Raw genomic sequence first — 20,032 nt, forward strand, 5'->3', positions numbered from 1 at the left:
CCGCTCAGACTGAGCAACAAACACTTGAACTGCTTTCCTGCGCGGGGACGGACGCCTGACCGGAAGGCGTGTGGTTCCAACTCCAGGAGAGAAGCCCCGTAGCCTTAGTTTTCAGTGGCCACTTCCAGGGCCGTTCCTCCGGCCTGTGTGCTCAGACCGACCCCGCGGGCCCGAGAGCCCCCCGCAGGGAAGCTGGGCTCGTGCGGGGCCGCCTCACGGCCACGCGGCGTGTGCACCCGAGGCCTCCCTCCACCTCGGGGGCCTCCCTCTGGGAAAGACCGCTCGGGGGGACGCTGGGCGCAGCGTCCACGCAGGGGATGTCCACCCACAGGGACGTGGCGGGGCCCCTCGGAACGGGGCCAGGGCAGCGTTTACTCTTTGCCGCTCAGGGCTCCACCCTGGCGTGGCTTTAACTGGGGACGAGCAGGGTGGCACCGAAACGTCACGCGTGGGGGTGGTGTGAAGATACACGCACGTTCACGGACACGCGTTCACCGCTTTCTGGGGAAGCCGCACACCGTGACCCCAATCCTGACCAAGGAAACCGACGTCACTTCGCTCTCGTGGCCAAAACCGAAAGGCCGCGTTGACAGCTGGCCCGGGCGATGGCTGCTGAGTACAAAGCAGGGCCCACGAGGATCCTTTCGGGACCGAGTCCCTGAAGCTGCTGTCCCAGGAGTGGCCGCAGGTGCCCCCGGGGCCCCCGCTCGCCTCCCCGCCTGACGCTCAGGTGCAGGCGGGCCTGGAGCACGGGGGCCTTCCTGCTGGTGAAACGCCGGCTGCAGCCCCCAGCCCAGCAACAGGGCTGGACCCCGTCAGCTTGGCCACCCCAGGCCTCAGGGTCTCACAGGTCCCTGTCTGCTCGGGGGGCAGTGAGGCCCCTCCCAGGGCCTCCCCTGCTCTTTCCTGAACCAAGGCCACATGCTTTCAAGTGTCCTTCTTCTGTAAACGCAGGCGGCCCCTCTGTAGGGTGTGCTGGTGGGACCCTCGAGAGGCCAGGTCCCTCCCTCCCACCCTCAGACGTGCTTTCAGAGGCACCGCCCCGAGTTCAGGGGCTCTTCCCTTGAGGACCACGTTCTGGGCCCTCAGCAACCTTAGGGGCTTGGTCACGGCCCAGGAGGTGCCAGGCTCACCTAACCAGACGCCTGCGCTCACGATGGGACCGGGACGGCGGTCAGGACGGGAGGAGGCCCTGCTCCGCACCCCCGCTCACCCCGGCGCCTTTGACCCCAGGGTCCGGCCGAGGCGGGCCCGTGTCTGAGGTTGGACGCTGGCCCTCAGGTCTGCTTTGCGCCAGCAAGCTCGCCGTGGTCCCGCTGGAGTCAGGGCGGGGGTCGCAGAAGGCGCCCGTCTCCCTCCTCCAGGCCCTGCCCCGCCTCACAGCTTTCGGGCGAGAGCAGACGGCTGGGCTTGGGCCCCCGTCCCCCACGGGCTCTCCCGGCCCTGCACCCGCCGACGGCGCTCGTCTGCCCGCTGTTTTCGGGGCACACGTGTGGTCCCGGGGCCCCTCAGGCAGAGGTTCTGAGACCAGCCCGGTGCGGCTTCCTCTGGGGGACGGGTTCTCGCTGCCTTGTTCCAGGCTGGCTTTGTGGGCCCACACGGACGGACCGTCCACGCAGGGCCCACGAGAGCACCGGTGACCTCTCACCCACCAGATCACGGGGCCCCCGGCACCTTTTCCCAAATGAAAGAGAAAAACAATCCTTCGACGAGGTGCCTTCTGCTCTCATTTTATAGGAAGACCTTGGGGCTCAGATTTTTACACGAATTAGCCTGACTGCAGGTGTCTCGAGGACGCCTGGTTTCCAAATCACCCTGAACGCGTCTCCATGGAGTCCGGTGCCGCGCTGGGACCCGAGCCCCGGTCCAGGGAGCCACCGGCACCTCATCGCCTGATCACTGAGCTTCCGACAAGCCTGTCACGTGCTTACAGTGTTCTCACGAGCCAAACAGGGTGTCAGTCGCTCACTTTCAGCTGCGCGAATACATGAACGGTTCACGCGACTAGAGAAGCGGATCGGACACTAGGCATCGAGAAGCTGGAGCCGTGGCCGAGGCCAGGCGGTCTTCCCTCCTCACAGGGCACGTCAGCTCCCGGGGGCGCTTGCTCCACGCGGCCAGGGCCGGCACACCCGGGCGCCCCGAGCTCTCCCCGTGTCGCCCCGTGGACAGTGTACCCGAGGGTCGACAGCCACAGGCCCCCACCGGGCAGAGCTGCGCGACCCCGCTGGCTGGCGGCAACACTGCCGGCCGCCAGGGGCCACTGAGGGCGGCAGGGGCGTCCCGCAGGACACACGCCAGGCGCGCCCCAGCTGGGCGGCTGGTGCACGCGCCCCTCCTGCCGCGGCGGGCCCACGGCGCCAGGCTGGCCGCACGCCTGCCCGCGAGCACTTACCGTCGTCCAGGTCCAGCGGGTCCAGCTCCTGAGGCTCTCGCTTGACCGTTACGGGAATGGGGGCCAGACTATGATTACTGTCCTCACGCACCTCGGGCGCTGGCAGGGGCCGGGCGGCTGCAGGCTCGCTGCTCGGAACCTCGGACGGCTGCTGCTGCTGGTGGCCCGTCCCGGGGGGGCGCGCGGGGCCGCAGGGCTGCAGGCGGGTGGGCTCTTGGGTCCCGGGCGGCAGCGGAGAGGAGGGACTGTGGGGACAGAGCGCTGGCCGGCACCCCGGGGAGCAGCTACCGCTCGACGGCGGACTCACCTGTGGCTGCAGTGGGGCGGGGGGCGGCGGCTGGGGGGGCCCGGGGGGCACGCCCGCGGGTCTCGGCGCCTCCTGGCCGGCGAGGACCCCGCCGACTGGCCGCGGAAGTCCGAGGGGGCCGCGGCCCGGGCCGGCCGTGGCCGGGCCGTAGGGGGCGCAGGAGAGGTCGTGGAGCTCGGGGCTGGCGCTGCTCTGCGGACGGGGCGGGAAGCCGGGCGCGAGGCAGGAGCCCGGGTCAGGCGGCAGGGCGAGCGGCTGGCCGTAGCAGGGCTTGGGGAGCGGACTCAGGCCCTGGCTCATTGGTCCACAGGTGAGGGCAGGCTCGTAGTCATCACTGGGCTCCGTCTTTATGATTGGAACTGCGAGAAAGAAAAGAAGTTAAATAAACACGCGCTGCAGATGGGAGCCGCGGGGCGGGCCCGTGGCTAGGATACCCTCCGAAAACAAACAGCGCTTTGACTGAGTCCCTGTGTGTCTCCTGCCTGCTTCTCCCACCCGATTAAAAGGAGGGTGTGAGTCATCGGCCCAGAAAGCTGCAGCTGGCTCTCATACGAGAGCACTGTTTTCCTTGGAATCTCCCCCAGCACTAATGTGCTAGAAGAATCCATTCGCAAACTGCAGTAGAAGCCTTGGGCCCAAGGGCCCGTGGATTTGTAGTAATCAAAGGGACATTTTTAACTTGGATGTACTACTGCATTTCTGCTGCTACTGACGCCCTATCTGATAAATGTCTGACATTTGGTGAACCTGAACGGTAAGATGGCGTTTGGAAGTCAGTAAAAATCTGACAGAAAATATGAGTGTCCATTTGCTGTAGGAGAGAAGCCTTCAGCCACTCGACAAGGAAACCAGTTCCACACGAGCAAATACGGCACCCCTCCCTCCTGCTGCTTCGTTTCCACTGGAGACAACATACAACCAGCGATCACGGGCTCCTGGGGCAGAGCCGGAAGCCCCCGGACGGCCTCCAGACGACTGCCCTGTCCACCCCTCGCTAGGAAGCCGGCGGTGCCGAGAACCGGGCTGGGAGGAGGGCATGATGGGCACTGGAGGGTCCCCTTCCCTCCCCTCCAGGCCGTGGGCCCGACCAGGCGCCGAGAGGGCCAGGGAGAAGGTGAGCAGATGTGCCGTGGGGTCTGCACAGGGGCTGGGGCTCCACTCCCGCCCTTGCTTACTTCCTGTGTCCCGTTTTCTCGTTGGTTCCTGCCTCTTACACCAGTTTACAGGAGACATCCCGGTGGTCAGATTATCCTGCGAGTGACTGGTAAGAGTGCAGTTAAATTCGTAACAGATGCCCGGCGCTGCCGTGGCAAACGCAGGATGGGTAATGAGCTGTCATCAGATCCCCCTAATCACATTTTCACCTCTTCGTGTGTGTGCTGCCGGATTCCCGGCGGCCGGGGCAGCCACACGGAGGGAACGCCCCTCGCAATCCCAGCCTCCTCCTTAAGTAAATAAAGGTTCTCTCCCAAACATAGCTTTGCTCTAACAAAGGTCTCGAGCCAGCAAGGATGCACATCTCTTCCGGAACAGCCGGCGCCTGCGAATCCACAGCAGCCGTGACGAGGAAGACGGCCTCTTGCGAAGCCTGTCCGCGGGGCGCCTGGGTAGCACGGTAGCCACACGGCTGGGACCCAGGGGACACTCCAGACCCACTGACGCAGGAGCACGTAACTCCGCTGAGCATCTCCAGGCCCTGGGCTTTCGACTCAGGATTCCCAGAGAAGCTGTTTCCTTTAGTCTTGCCCTCGTTGTGCCAACTTCCCAGCCCCTGCTTCCCGTCATTCTTCCCGCGTCTGACGTGTCTGCATGCTGGGCAGGGAGGCGCCTGGTCCCCGGGCGGCGCTGACAGCTGGAGGGCAGGGAGGAAGCACGCGGGTGATGGTCATTGCGGGGCCGCCACGGGAAGTATCCCTGCTGCCTGCAGGCCGAGCCACGGGCGGCCACTCGTCCCCAAAGTCACGTCGGGCCGAGAGCTGTAGGGCGCGGCGCCTCGGACGCCCAGACCCCGGTGTGCCCAGCATTCTTGGACAGGACGCACCCAGCACGGTGGGTGTGGGCAGTGCAGGCGGGGGCAGGCGAACCCGCGGAGGGTGCACGGGGCGTCCTCACCCTGGGTGCTCCGCGGGGGTGTGCATTTGCTTTCATCAGCCAGGCCGACGACCCACAGGGCCTGGCCCGCCCCGGTGCCCACACTCACGGGCCTTTGCTGGGGAAGGGACCTCTCTCCCTCTCTCTCTCACAGTCAGCTAGGGCTCTGCGTGAGGGGTCGGGTCCCCGCAGGACTGGATTCCAGGGAAGGTGTCACTGGCTGCCGGCAGGACACCGAGAAGGGCCGCTGCCCGCCGTCCTCAGTGGCACTGATCTCCGTGTGGCTCACACGTGGGGGCAATGCCCGCAGGTCCCGGCAGCAGCCGCATGTGTCTCCCGTGGCTCCGAGGGCTTCCTCCGAGCAAGGGTGTGAAGATTCCCCACGTGAACGTGCCCTGACGCAGGGCCGCAGGCCCCAGGGGAGGGGCGGGCACTTGGTACAGGAGCTGTTCACAGCCCAGGCCGGGCCCCCAGACTCGGTGCGCCTCTGGCCCCGTGTCCCGGCGCGAGTGCAGGAGCACTTGTGGCTTCGTCGGGTGGCCCCTCAGGACCAAGGGTCTCTCCGCTCCCGATCCGCACGCCCGTGGCGGCAGCTTCTGCAGCCCAGGGGTTCCTTCTTTTAAATTAATTTATTTGTTTATTACTTTTTGGCTGTGTTGGCTCTTCATTGCTGCGTGTGGACTTTCTCTAGTTGCAGTGAGCAGGGACCACTCTTCCTTGCAGTGTGTGGGCTTCTCATTGCGGTGGCTTCTCTTGTGGTGGAGCACGGGCTCTAGGCACGTGGGCTTCAGTAGTTGTGGCACGTGGGCTCAGTAGTTGTGGCTCACGGACTCTAGAACGCAGGCTCAGTAGTTGTAGCGCACAGGCTTAGGTGCTGTGCAGTGTGTGGGATCCCAGACCAGGGCTCGAACCCGTGTCCCCTGCATTGGCAGGCCGATTCTTAACCACTGCACCACCAGGGAAGTCCCAACCTGGGGTTTCTGCCGCGAGCACCTACCGGCTGGGGTCCCCGCGTGGAAGCCCACCTCAAGGAGGGGCCTCTGCTGGGTCCAAGCTCTGTGTGCAGCCCGACACGGGCTCCTGCTCCGAGCTAGGCATCCCAGGGAGGCGGGCTGGGGGTAGCGGAGCGGCCTAGGGCAACCTTGACACAGATGCACGTCCTCGCCTGTAAGAGAACATGTGATGTGCCGCGCACGCTTCCCGCTACAATGCCCAGGGTGTGAAGGTGGCCGTCAGCTCCAGCACAGGCAAGACGGCCTCTCCCAGGAACAAGCGGCCCTGCCTCTGGTCCTACAGCCTCAGGCTCCAGGACGTGGCTCTGCAGACGGCACTGCGGAGCTGGGGGCAGCCTCCAACCAGAATCATCCAGAAACGGCCAGTGGGCACAGCTGTCACTAAACACAGCCCCGACAAACCCATATGACCCGGGGGGGGGGGGATTCGAAAGCTGCCCGTGTGGCCTGTGGCGTCCAGAATGGCAAGGGTTAAGCTCTGCATCAGCGCGCTGAGGCTCAGAGCTCTAGACCTTAAGAAAATACGTGTCTAGCAGGTTAAGTTAAAGCCCTGCTGGGTGCCTCTCTCCTGCACCGGATTTTCAGCCAGCACGAGGGCCAGCTCGCCCCTTTCGTCCAGGGTCCCCCGAGCTCTCTAAAAACCCTCACCCTGTCTGCTCTGCCGGCTTCGGAGGTGCAGCCGGGGAAACGGCCGTGGGCCTGATTTACATGCCACGCGGCCAGCCTGGGCCCTGCGATCCCGGGGGCTGGCGGAGGGCAGGAGCGATCGGGCATCTGTGCTGCTGGCCGCTTCAATGTCCGCGGCTTATGACCTGTTTAAAGCTGCCCTGTGGCACCCGCGTTCACTCCCTCTTTGCCCTGGGGGTCTTTCTGGGAAAGTCTCAGCAAGACGATCTTGGGGGGCCTCTGTGGGCCAGACCCGGCCGAGGGCGCGAGGCGAGGGCTCAGGAAATGCATCACCTTCCCATGGCGTCGGGACCCACTGGATTCTTCCCACGGTCGGGTGGAGACTCGACCCGGGCGGGACCCCTCCCCACCGCAGCCTCCGGGCCTTCGCGTGCGCACGAGTCCTTGGTGACCCAGCCGAGCTGGGCCTCCTTGCTCGGCTCAGACGCCCTCCCCTGCATTTGCAGCCTCTCCGCACCCGCGCAGTGGGCCAATCCCACCTCTGGAGGCCCCAGCACGAGGCCACCACTACGAACTCCCTTTGGGCACAGACTCCTGTGCACTTAACGGAGATAATCCCCACCCTGCCTGCCCTGAGGGCTCCGCACAGCCCAGGGACAGTGACCAGGACAGAGACCCCAGCGCCTCAGTGCCAGGTGGGGGCAGTTCCCGGCAGACGTGGAGCAGACGCGGGACCCGGGGCACATGCGCCCGCTACCCCCAGGCACCTACAGAGTCTAAACGCACCGAAAGCAGAGGGTGCCTCCCGCCTCCTCTGGGGACGAAGGGGACCTGCCCGGCCGTGGGCCCGCCTGCTGGCCACCCAGTGGGATTGGGGAGGCCCAGGCAGGTCCGGCCGCCTTTCCGGATCCGCTGCCAGACCCGCACCTCCTCGGGTGGACGCTCTCCAGGTCCTCGCGGTTCACAGACGCGGCCGCACTGCCGTGTCACTCACGTGGCCAAGCAGTGTGAGCCTTGCTCTGTCCGCAGGGCGCGGGGTGGACACGTGGCCCCCCAGGCACAGCTGCCCCATCCCATCCGCACGCCCTCCCGACGCCTCTCAGATGGCATCCACCCATGGGAATCGGTGCCCACGTCCACACCCTGCCCTTCACCCCGGGGTTCAGTGGATTTTGCAAATGGCTGATTTAACGGAAGATCAGACAAGGGCAGCAGAGGCCCTGGGCTCACGGCCACTCGGCCCTGGGCCGGTACCAGGACCTGGGGCAGAACTGAGGCCTGGGGTCCTCAACTCAGCCTGACCCCCAGGATCCCACGTGGATGGAGAAGCCAGGGGGCAGTGTGACATGACCCCTGCCGGGGAGCGGGGCTCACACCCTGGCCTGCCGGCCGTTACACAGAAGGACGCCGTCTCTCGTGAATCACGCCATCACCTTCCCACCGTCCCCGGGCAGACAGGTGGAGCACAGCAGCCGTCCCAGGCTCCCCTCACACCTGTGCGCCTGGGGCTCGTGCCCAGACCAGGACCCGCACACGAAGCAGGAGGAGCTGGGCGCCCTCCACCACCTTAAGAGCACGGCCCAGGGGTCCGACCACGGGACGCCCGTCCTCTGACCCCCGGGAGGCCAAGGCCACGGCCCAGGGGTCCGACCACAGGACGCCCGTCCTCTGACCCCCGGGAGGCCAAGGCCACGGCCCAGGGGTCCGACCACGGGACGCCCGTCCTCTGACCCCCGGGAGGCCAAGGCCGACTGCCTGGCAGCTACAGGGGAGACATTTGGGCCTCGGCCCTCTTGAGTATCAGAACCACGGGAACCCAACTGTTTTATTCAGAAGACTTTTCGCGCCTGTGACACAAGCTCCTCTGTGAGTCCCCGGAGCTCAGGGTTTACAGACGTTCGCATCTCTGGCAGTTCGCACGGCGTCCAGACGCAGGCGAGTGAAGAACAAAGGCAAAACGGACGCAGAAGAGCAGGCCAGCCCGAAACTGCACCAAGAGAAAAGCAGGCACTCCTCCTACACGCACAGCTAGTGTCCTGCACACACGGACGGACGCACAGACGTGGCCACACCTGGGACGAGGGCGAACGTCTGCGCTGCTCTCAGGTGGATGAACTCAGAGCCCCGGCAGGCACCCGCCGGCTGCGCGGCCCTGGGGCTGATCCTGTGACCCACAGGCCTCGCCTTTCCAGGTGTAACACAGACGTGACGGCCACCTAAGCGGTGGTGAGGGACCCAACGAGCCGTAAGGGCCGCGGCACCCAGCCGCCCCACACGGGGACAGCGGTGCAGGGCCCTCCCTCTTCCCAACCCACTAGCACAGGGAGCAGCGGGGCCAGGGCTCAGGCTTGGGGCCACAGCCCAGCTCTTTGGCCTCGGACAGGCCAGGGGTGCTGCTGCCGACTGAACTGTCCCCCAGACGCGGGGGCTGAAGCCCTAACTCCAGGGTGACTGTGTCTGGAAATGGGCCATTAGGAAAGGAGTCGGGTTCAACGAGGTTGGAGGGGCCCTGATGCCATAGGGCTGTGGTCTTAAGAGGGAGAGAGGGTCTCGCTGTGCACGGGGGACATGGCGAGAAGGGGGTGTACGGGCGCTGAGCATCCCCCGCAGGCGAGGACGCCCCCCGTGACCGCCCCCCGCCCCTCCCACCAAGGCGTCAGCGGTTCGGCTGCGGCCACCGCCCCGTGCAGAAGAGGTTGCCCCGAGCCCGGAGAACGGAGAACGAAGCTCAGACCGTCTTCTGTTTGTTACGCGTGAGCCGCGGACACAAACGCCAGCAGGGCAGCTTCAGGGCGCGACTTTTCTGAGGCCGGAGACGTGGTGGCAGGAGCCTTCTGCACCGCCGGCCCTCAGCAAGCGGGCGCCCACGTCTGCGTCCAGGGCCGAGAGGGGGCTGGGGCGGATGGACCGGAGGACGAGGAGGGGACTCACAGACCCCACCGCCGCGTGACGGCAGGCACAAGCTCCTACCCCCCCTCCCCCAGCACAGCCAGCACTTGCGCCAGGTCCTCTGGTTCCCAGAGGACAAGGCTCTGGGCGCATGGCAGGAACCTCCTGACCGAGACACCACAGACTCCGCCGAGACCCCAGCTCCGCGGTGGCGGCAGTGCCCGCCAAGCCAGACGGGGTGGCCCGTCCTCTCTCAGGTCCTCCCCGCCTTTCTGGGGGTGCTGCCTGGCAGCCTCCGCGGGAGCGTCGAGTGGACACCGGGAGACAGCTCTGTCGCGGCAGGCGGGGCGTGAGCAGGTGTGGCGGCCGCGCCGTCTGTGGCACCAGCCCCATGGCTCCAGGGCCCTTACCCGGGGCTCCGGCTCCCCGCGGCTGGGCTGGCCACGGCCCTCGGGCAGAGCAGAGCGCACGAGCCAGCAAACGCGCCGCTCGGACTTCACCCGCTGTTGCCAGTGCTGCGTCCGAAGGGAATGCGATTCACTCTCCTGTGGTTTGACCCGAGCAGCTGTGCACAGAGGGCTGTGACTTGGCGGGGGGCCGTGCTGGGGTAACCCCCGCGCCGCGCGCTGTCGTGGGCAGGCCCCGGTCCCCGGGGGAAGGGGTCACCAGGTCTTCCCTCCGCAAGGCTGTGCTCAGACTTCTTGGGGGTCCGGCCTCACTCCCGCATCGCGTTGCCTTTGCAGTCGGTGGCCGTGGCCCTCAGGGATCTGATCAAAACCACCCTCCCCCTCGCTGTTCCGCCACGGGTGATGGTCTCAGTGGGGGAGCCTTGGGTGTGGCCCCCCCACGGAAAGGGCACTCGCCTTCTTTCCCAGCAGCTCAGGCCCCACGATTCACCCCCTCGTCCTACTCTGTTCCAAGCTCAAACCCCTCCCTGCGGATTCAAGGCCACGTCGGGGGCCTCAGGCCGGTGTCTGTCAGGACGGTCGACAGAGTTGACCCCGTGGTGGCCTTTAGAGGGGAAGCCTCCTCCCCTTCACACGCCTGGGCTCTCCTGCCACCGGGTCTGGACACCTCACGGGGAGGCCAGCGGCGTGCGAACCAGACACACCGTGAGGAGCTCAGGCCCGTGGAGAGCGCTGCGGGGAAGGGCGGCTTCCAAACCCTCCCCACGGGCCCCGGCCCGGCCCTGACTCGTCCCTCCCGGGGGGCCCGGTGGGGCAGCCAGTTCCCTGCCTCTCTGCGGCGGCAGGTTTAACGTGGAAAGAAATGAAAACATCGGTCCCTCGTTCTCCTGCTGGAACAGCGAGAGCGCCCGAAAATTGGCAATTTACTAACAGCGGCCTCCGGGACGCGGGAGTTCCCAGGAGAAGGCGCATCACAGCGCCTGCATGAGCCCGACGTGCGTAGCTGTGCACCGTCCCCCTCCAATGCACGCTCACCGCCACGCGGTCGCCACGCCACTGAGCTGACTCAGGAAGGTTCCAAAAGGCCCATGGGCAGCGGCCGTGCCGCCAGCCACAGCGGGCGCCCCGTCCCGGCTCCCGCCGGCCTGCACCGGGACCCACCCGGCTCCCCTCAGCCTTCAGGTGGGAGTGTCGGGTGGGCTTTAGGCCCAGGATCAACACCCCCAGGGCCTCCCTGGCTGACTCTGGTGAAGCTCCAGGACCCTCACCCCGAGCCACAGGTGGGCAGGGGGCCTGGTGCCACTGCAGGCGCTCCTGGGGACCAGCCAGACACATCTCAGGGGAACAGGCAGACCCTCCAGGCCCGAAGATCTGTCATGACTGACCTCCTCGTTCTAGGAACATGCTGACTTTGGCCCATGACTCTGAAGTCATTGGCTGGGATTCCCCCCTAGTGTGTGAGCTGCCGTCCCTGCCTGCTCGTCCCGGGGTCACTGGGCAGCGTCGGAAACGGAAGCCCTGGGGACACAGCCAGTGTGGACGCCATCGTCCCCCCGAACCCAGGGGCCGCTCCCCACAGAGTAGGCTGCTTTCCCTCTTCAACTGGGGCTGTTTCCCCGGGGTCTCGGCCTCGTGACAGGTACCAGGGCCCCTCAGCTCACAGCGCTGGAGAGAGCGGACGCTTTCTTTCAGGAGACTGCGGTTAAACCCAGACAGCGACAAACAAGAAACTGAGGAAAACCTCCCTGGCTGCACGTGGGTGGGTCCGTGGCCTCTCCTGCAACTGCCCGGCTGTCTTCTCTGCTCTGCCCTTGACGTTCCCACCAGGAACCCCCGCTGTACACACTCTGCCCGCTCAGGGCATCCTACACGCACCTGGAGACTTTCCCCCAAACACGGCCCCCAGAGACGGGGAGCGGCCCTAGCTGCCCAGGCCCCACGCAGACCCGCAGCCGGGCTTCCTTGCGGTTTGAACAACGACACTAATGATGTGTCAGACGGCGGGCGGCGGGGTGGTAGGCTTCTCTGCGGCGGAGGCTTCGGAGGGTAAGGACAGGCTGGGACCAGACGTGGGAAGGAGGTGCCCACCTGGCCCCTAACCAACACCACCTGCTGAGCCGCGTGAAGACTCAGCCCGAAGCTGCAGGGGGCAGAAGCGACCGCGAGAAAAAACACCAAGCCTAAAGCTGGGAGCTCGAGCTCTGCTCTTGCACTGGTGCATTTATTGTTCACAAAAGAAAAGCACAGGAGGACGGTCCCCACGATCTGGGCACGGAGTCAGGGCCGGCTGGGTCCCTGCTCCCAGGGAGCTCACAGCCCCACGGGGCACGGCCACCCAGGAAGGCAGGGCAGGACCGGGGCTCTCGGGCGTGGGTGGCATGGACCCCTCGACCCCCTGGGGATGGGGCAGATTTCCAGGAGAGAAGTGAAGGGAGACCAGGGCCTGATGAGAGCAGCACAGGCCACAGAGCCAGAGAGCCATGCTCCGGAGGGACAGACGGACGGACGGCTCTGTGGGCGGGGCTGGGTCACCAGCTCGAGGGACCGGGGGGTCCGGGTGACGGTCCACACAGCATGAGCGATGGCTGTGCTGGGCTGACACGGGGGTGAAGGGGTGCGGAGCGGGGGGCAGGTCAGCCCCTGGCGGGAGGGAGCCTGCAGGACTGAACGGCAGCTGTAGGGTTGGGGGGAGACGGTGGCCCCTCGACAGCCCTGCCCCAGGATCTCAGTGACGTGTCTCTGGGGGCCTCGGTACCCCCCCCGAAAGGGGGACCCGGTTTGCACGCAGACACCCTCCCTCTGACTGGGGGCGTCTGTGTTAAGCGGGAGGTGAACTTCGAGCAGGAACTGCAGGAAATGATGTTCGAGCTGATTTCTAAACTGCTTTAGAAAGGAATTTTTCTTCATAAGCCTAGGTTTTCTTTAAAGCATTCAATTTTTAGTCAACCATGCTTGAATTTTAATTAGGACACGATCATTACATTTCCAAACAAAGACTGAGTATTTTCTGCTGTAAGGAGTGTAGTACCACATCCGAGAACAGGCAGGATTAGTGGAGTGCGCAGTACCCATCCCAGAAGTCCCAGAGGGGCCCCCCCAGACGGCCCCACGGCAACGCACACTCCTGCAGGTCTGTTCACGTACACGCTCGTGACGTGATGAGCACGAGACCACGTTATTCAAGCCTGGACAGGCGTGGCTAGCGTCTGCCCCAAAAGCAGTTGATTCTGCTTGCTATCCCCTCGGGTTTTCCAGGGCTTTCTATCACCTCGTCTATCGTACGTGACATTTCACACTAGGAGGAGACCGAAGCCTTCAAAAACGTCTTGCTTTTACTAAGGTGATGACATGGCCGCTCTCGCAATCAGTCCCAGTGCGTGGTTTCCCTCCTAGGTTACATGAATCTCAAGTTTTTAAAACAGCAGTCACAGTATGACAAGACCGTCGGCACAGCTGTGCTTACGTGACACAGGTGAATCAGGACGCGGCCCTCTCTGGACACACACCCTGCCGGCCTGGAGGAGGGCGGCATGGGCCCCAGGCGCCAGGCCTCGGGTCTGGGCAACACCGAGAAACAACTTTCTACTAGTTCAGAAGCGAAACAACACACGATGCTGTCCTCCTTCAGAAAACAGCCTGAAAAGTGGAGAAGGTACACACACAGGTCTTTTTCAGGCCAAGAAACCATCCTCAGAGCGTGTGAGCGGACAACCTGAACGAGGTGCTTTCTGGTCGAGTGAAGGGTGTTTGGGAGCGCAAGCCCCCTGGTCACCGGAGACGCAATTATCCAACCAGGAGTTTTCTGTGGGACGTTAGCTCGAGGACAGAAATCATTACCGTCAGTTAATGATCACACCAACCACCAGCCTTCAGGCTTCATACAAGGGTTTATTTCTAAAGGCACCTGCAAAATCATGATAACTATTTGCTTCTCCGCCTTAAACATCTCTAGAATTTAAACTCACACCGAGGCCACCTCAGCTTCTGTGTACAGAAGAGCTGCACCTTTTCCCCCTTGGCGGTTGTATATCTGCAAGCAGCTAGCAAAATGATCAGTAATTATCCCCAAATGCAGCCCCCAGCCCCAAGAGTAACGAAGGAAAATACACTGAAAGCTCCACTTTTCTCTGGAAGGAACCGACGACGTGATCTTGCTAACAGGACGGTAACAGCTCGGGCGTGCAGCGCGACCACACGGTCTGAAGCCACCACGTGTCAGGGTTCCTGATTTTCTTTCAGGAAAAGCACCCCGTGGGTTGGTTCGCAGCGTTTAGGGTTAGAAAGAGAGCGTTACCATTGGCGGGCAGGTAGGTGAAGTGCTGGTACTGGCTCCTCTTCCGCTTCCCGTTGCAGACGTAGAAGTTGACTTGGACCGGGCTGGTTATCCTCTGGTTGCGAAAAGGCGGGATCTCCACCACCAGCGAATTCTAGAGAGAAAGCGGCAGAAGGAGGGGGCGGTGAGCATCTCGCAAACGCACAGACACACCCAGGCCCTCCCGGAGTGTGAAACACACGGCAGGTTTCCCCTTCAGAGAGGCCACCCTGAGAGCCTGCAGGGACCCTGATTCCTCCCAGCAGAGCCGAAAGGTGGGCTGGGGTGTGTGCGAGGTAGGGAGGCGGGGGCTTCACCTACGATGCCACCGACTGGGCCCAGGAGAGAAGCCGTGAGCACAGATGCTAAGAGCGGGCCCGCTATCGGGCAGGGAAGTCTCCACAAGACCCCACACCCCTCTGCCCTCACGCCAGGGCATGACCTTCAGAAAACTAAGCCCACATTCACCGACTTGGTGCTCCTGGGGAAGCCGGGAGCAGCAGTTCAGGTAACTGGCAACGAAGACCCAGGGGAAGTGCTCGCCGCAGACGTTCTGTGCCGACGGCCCAAAGCCCAAGCCATGACCCTCTCAAATCGAAGGGGACGGGAGAGTCGGACTCAGCGAACTTGGGGGGGCGGACAGTCAGGCACGGATGCATCAGGGTGGCTTGCGGAAGCTGCTGTTACCTTTCCATGTTTTCAATGAAAAGTCAGCGACACGTTTACAAAAGTGGCCCTTTCAAGTACAGGTATAAACACAGGTCGCCGTGGGGCAGCACGCGTGTGGGACAAGGAAGCAGGCTGGGGTCCGTGTGCCGAGACCGGGCGTCCACGTGAGGGCCTGTCCTTGGCGCCAAGGAGGTGCCCTTGCTTTGGGGGTGGGGAGGAGAGTTCACATCCAGAAAGTTTCTTCAAGGTTTTTTGTCATATGATTTCGGTTAACAAGTAGGAAAATGTATACGAAAAATCCATGGCATCCCTTTTTTTTTTAATTAGAGTAACTGTAGCCTGTTACCCAATTTAACAGCAAAATTGATTGAATCCTGTTAATAATGAAATCTGAAGAATGTTTAACCAAAACTGAGGAGAACTTCAGGGCAACCTCTTCCCTTTCCAGGTGAAGAAATGGGGCTCAGAAGCCTGCTGCTGAGGGCACACGAGTGGCAGGGCCGGAGGGGCCGGGACCCGGGCTGCAGCCCCCTCTGGGCTCCGTCCCCTGGGGCCACACTTGCGTCAGGCAATGTCCCCTGTTGTTCTAACAGCCTCATTCCATTTGGAAGAAGCCACAAGCACGCAGGTCTCCTGCCTGAGCAAAGGAACCCCAAGGGGACGGACCCAGTGGGGGTGAGGGTGTGCGCCCGGCCAGACCCCTGCAGAGAGTCTGCACCCCAGCTACGCGGCCCGTGTTCGGGAGCCTGGCTGGGGCCCGACGGGTCTGGGTTTCTGCCCTGGCTCTGCCACCTCTGAGTCTTAGCTCCACCACCTGCGCAGGGAACCGGAAGAGAAAGACACTCCTTGGGGGCTGTTTTCTGAGAATTCAATGATATGAGGCGACCCTGCAGGTGATGCTGGCCCCCGGCACAGAGCTGGTGCGCCATGATGGCAGACACGGCGGCCCACGGCGACCAGAGCCCGATCTCTACAGGAGGAACCAGGACAAGAGACAGAAAGGAGGAGGGTTTGCCTGAGCTGAGGCCAGAAGCAAAGCGGGGAGGCGTCAACAGGAGCGGCTGCAGGAAGCACCGGGGTGCGTCCGGCAGGGCAAGGAGCCTCGAGCAGGTTCCACGTCGCGGGTCGGCTTCTGTGGGTTCTAAGAGGCTGGAGGGCTGTGTTTTGATGTGGTCACAGACTGATATGCTAGACAAACTATGAAATTTTGTGACGAAGTTCTGTCCTCGTGGGAGCACTAATGCTAAATACACAGTAAGGTAGAGGTGGGAAGGAAAATGCAGTGACAGGAAAACCTGTCACGACAGGAACAGAGTAAGGGTTACAAACGGCACTCGGTACATCCATGTCACCTACTTTAAGAACACCCACTGTCTGGGGGCTTCCCTGGTGGCGCAGTGGCTAAGGATCCACCTGCCAGTGCAGGGTACATGGGTTCGATCCCTGGTCCGGGAGGATCCCACAGGCCGCGGAGCAACTAAGCCCGCGAGCCACAGTTACTGAAGCCCACGCGCCTAGAGCCCGTGAGCCACAACAAGAGAAGCCGCCGCAACAAGAAGAAGCCTGCGCACCGCAACTAGAGAAAAGCCCGTGTGCAGCAACAAAGACCCAATGCAGCCAAAGATAAATAAATAAGATAAATTAATTAATTAAAAAAAGAAAACCCATTGTCTAAATTGCTCACGATAGTACATAAACTATATATACAGCACAATCCGACCATGTTTTAAATATGCACACAACATGAGGTACGTGTATATATGTATGTGCACATGGAGACACACACCCGTGACAGGGAAAGGATGGAAGGAAATACGCCCAAATGTTAATGGTGGCTACATCCAAGTGGTGAAATTACACTAGGCGTTTTCTTTGGTTATACTTTGCTATATCTTCCAATTTTCCACAGTGAATATGACACTCTTTTATAATTAGAAAAAAATATATAAAAGTAAACTTCATTTAAGAGATAAGAAAGATGAAATGGTGAACGTAAAGCACACCATTATTCACATGTCCTACGTTTCTTTTAGAACACATGACTGATAACCGTTAAGCTTTCTTTAATATATGCGCTGTTCACAGTGGAAAAGGAAACTCAACAACGGAAAATCTGAACATGCAAACTTGGCAGAATTATTTCGATGCCAACAGATGCATAGCTTCTGCAGGCCTCTCCTTCCTGCCCAGGGAGAAGGGGTGGGCGGCACTGGGGCCTGGGGGCAGAGGACTCAGGCCTGCGGTGGGGCTGGAACTGGGAGCCGAGGGCCCCCGTTTCAGGGTGACGGCTGGTGGCCAGTGTCTGTCACAGCAAACCTGAGGGCCGGCTCTGCGACTGCTGGGCCTGCGGGACCCAGAGTCCCCATCAGAAAGTGGAGCTGCCTGAGACGGGGCACTTTCCCGGGGGGGCCAGGAGGAGCCCAAGAGGATGTGTGAGGTTAGAGGCCTGGACACCCTGGGGGGAGCGAGGTCGTGGACGCAGGTGTCGCCCCTGGGCCAGGGAGGAAGCATCTCCTTCTGATACCATTTGAAAAGCCTTCTGGTAAATGGGTCGGTGCTTGGAAAAGAAAGCTTAAGTCGCAGGTGAAAGATGCTTCTTCCTGACAGCGCCGCCTGTGCGGAGGAAGTGCAGGCCCCAGGCCTCCTTCCCAGCACGTGTCCTCCCGGCCACCGCGCAGAGGGCGCCTAGATCCCTTCGGCAAAGCGCACAGCCCGAGGTCCCCTGTTCACACGGGGGAGCCTGAGGAAAAAATTCAGTCCTTGACCTGGACGAGATTCTGAACCGTGACCCCCCCATTCCCTGCATCCACACACCTGCGTCAGGAGTGGCTGGTGGGCCGAGGCAGAGAGCCTGGAAGGTCTGTGAACGTCTCCAGAGAGTCACCTGCTAGCCAGGACGTTATGTTACCTGAAGGTTTCTACTGCTCTTCTGGGACCAAGTAGGACACACACGCACTCGGTGGTGCACAGTTAACCCAAGCCCGGCAATAATCGCTTCACACACAACAGTCTCAACACCCCGACGAGAAGACAGAGGCTGTGAGGGCAGGTAAGAACACCCTGGCTCTTTGCTGTCTGCAAGGGCCCGCTTAAGACACAAGGACACAGACTGAAAGGCGGGTCAGAGAACGCTGCGGCAGCTACGACTCCACACAGAAAACATCCTCCGTCGACAACTCGAGAAAGTCATTCTGCCTCAGGTCCCTCCGTGCGTGAACACCACGAGGGCCACGGGAGGCCGCGCGTAAGGACGGGCTCAGGCAGGCCCTGGGCCAGCGCAGCGACCCCTCAGAGGTCAGGCGTGTGCGGCGGGCGCCCGTCCCCGCAGGGGCCCCGGCTGCCGGCCGACGGACAAGCCGGTTGAGCACACTGAGGTCTGACCTCGCGTCTGTGTCCTGGCTCTTCCCTGGGAGGACAGCAGTGAGGGGTCACTGTCAAGGATGCTGGCGGAACCCCGAGGTCCACCTGCTCAGGAGTGGGGAAGGTGTGCTCAGGTTCTGGACAGCAGGTCCTCCCGGCCGGGGGGAGGGGGCAGCGGGCCCCCTGGGGCCCTGGTGACAACGGCAGCCAGAGGGGACAGCAGGCCCCGGGGGTATGAGTGCATTCTGGTCTTCCTGGTGGGGGGCCTGCAGCACACGAGGCGCCCTGTCCTCCCTGGTGGCCCCACGTCCGAGTCTTCCCCGAGAGCGCTTATGTCGGGAGGCATTTCCCAACCATTTCCGTGCCTCGCTCTGTCTGTTATGTTCATCAGTGGTTCGTTTTAACAAAGTAGAAGCCATGTGCCTTGGGCCAGGAGCCGCCGCCGATAAAAAGCCCCGCCCGGAGAGCGCCGCCCGCCGCACTCACCGGCTTGCACAGCGCTCCGTCGATTTTCGCCTCCATCTCCCAGATGTGGTGGCCGTCTGCAAGAAAGGGCGCGAGAAGTCCGTTACTCTGTCCTGACCGGGCACCGCCCCGAAATCACACCCGGATGCAGGCAGACGGGACTCGGAGCGGGAACCCTCTGATGAGAGGGTCCACCCTGGCCCGGCCGGCCCACTCACAGCTGGTGAGACTGGGATGCCGCACCTGACTGACCGGCTGGAGAGAGGCCACGAGGCCCTGGGGAGAAACTCAAACCCAAACCCGAGAGCATGGACCTGGCGGGGCCTGGAGACCCCCGCTCTGCAGGAAGGAGCCACGTACCAGCCCCGGGAGGGGTCCACGCTCGGGTCTCCAAGGGGAGCGAGCCCGGGAGGCGCGCGGATGACCCGGGTAGGAAGGGCACTGTCTGGGGACTCGGACCCGGTTTGAGTCTGGCCTGCGGCGTACAGGGGGCTGCGGGGCCTCGCGGCCGGGGCCACAGAGCCCTCGGTGTCTCGGGGGCAGGGTTATTCTAACGAGCAGGGGCCCGGGAGCCTCGGTCCTGCCCCAGCTCAGGGGAACCGCCGGGTGAACAAGAAAATCCGCTCTGTGACTGCGCTTTGGCGCATCAGGATACAGAAATGCAAAACACAAGGTATTTTTAACCTCACCCTGTGGCGTTTGCATGTTTGAAAAAACTGAAAAGGCTCCAGTGCCGTGAAAGAAAGGGTTTATTGTCCCCGGACCAGGCCCTCGAGGGAGCCGAGGCTGGAAGCCCGCCCTCCGGGGTGACGGAGCGGAGCCTGTTCTGGGAGCTGGGAAGCACTTCTGGCAGGCACGCTGTTTGTGGACCACGTCTGGCCGCTACTTTGAATTAATAGACGTCAGTCTCCTACAGGGGCCTCCTTCCTCTGCATCTTGTATAAAGTCGGCTTCCCAAACAAACCATTACAGCTGGATGGGCTGAGCTGTTGCTTATTCTCTGTTTTCCAAGAAGAAATGTGTGTGTGTTCCAAATCCTAAATTATAAATAAATTAGACAAAATCTCCTTTTTCTCCCTGGCAGTGCTGGCCGGGCAGGGGCGGAGGGTGGAGCAGAGAGGAAATGTGACTCACAGAGCGGCTGGGACGTGCCAGGACCACACCAGCCCCTCGGGACGCGGAGGTGCCCAAGCTGCGTAGCCAGCAGATGGACCCACTCGGTGATAAGACAGGGGCCGGGGCCCGAGGGACCCGCATCCAGCTCTCCTCGAGGAAAAAATAACAGGAAACGGAAAGAACACCCGCCGCCCTAAAGGCATCGGGAGTCTGCAAAGCAGCGAACGCTCCAGAGTCCTGCGAGCACAGGACTCGGTGAACGAGGTGCCCTGGCTCCAGGCCGATAAACGAGGGGGATCCCAGCGCCTGTGCAGAGCGCTACGGGACGCAGGCTGCTGCGTGGCGCGGCCCAGACCTGCCGCGCACGCGGACGTGCTGTCG

General features: G+C 62.7%; 1 protein-coding gene across 7 annotated transcripts in view; it reads right to left on the reverse strand.

Annotated features, from left to right (window-relative positions):
• The window catches only part of NFATC1 (nuclear factor of activated T cells 1), a 102,056-nt gene that overhangs the window by 27,026 nt on the left and 54,998 nt on the right, over positions 1-20,032 (reverse strand). For 3 of the 7 annotated variants that reach the window (XM_060121839.1, XM_060121840.1, XM_060121846.1), the window contains 3 exons: positions 18,557-18,612; positions 14,024-14,156; positions 2,396-3,061 (listed from right to left, as the gene is read on the reverse strand). In XM_060121839.1, coding sequence (XP_059977822.1) covers positions 2,396-3,061; positions 14,024-14,156; positions 18,557-18,612 — 855 coding nt within the window. Of the gene's footprint in view, positions 1-1,281; positions 1,976-2,395; positions 3,062-13,597; positions 14,157-18,556; positions 18,613-20,032 lie in introns of those variants that run through there. The other 4 variants (XM_060121841.1, XM_060121842.1, XM_060121844.1 and 1 more) reach the window with 4 other exon arrangements.

This window comes from Lagenorhynchus albirostris, chromosome 14 (genome assembly GCF_949774975.1).
Source record: "Lagenorhynchus albirostris chromosome 14, mLagAlb1.1, whole genome shotgun sequence".
Lineage (NCBI taxonomy): Eukaryota > Metazoa > Chordata > Mammalia > Artiodactyla > Delphinidae > Lagenorhynchus > Lagenorhynchus albirostris.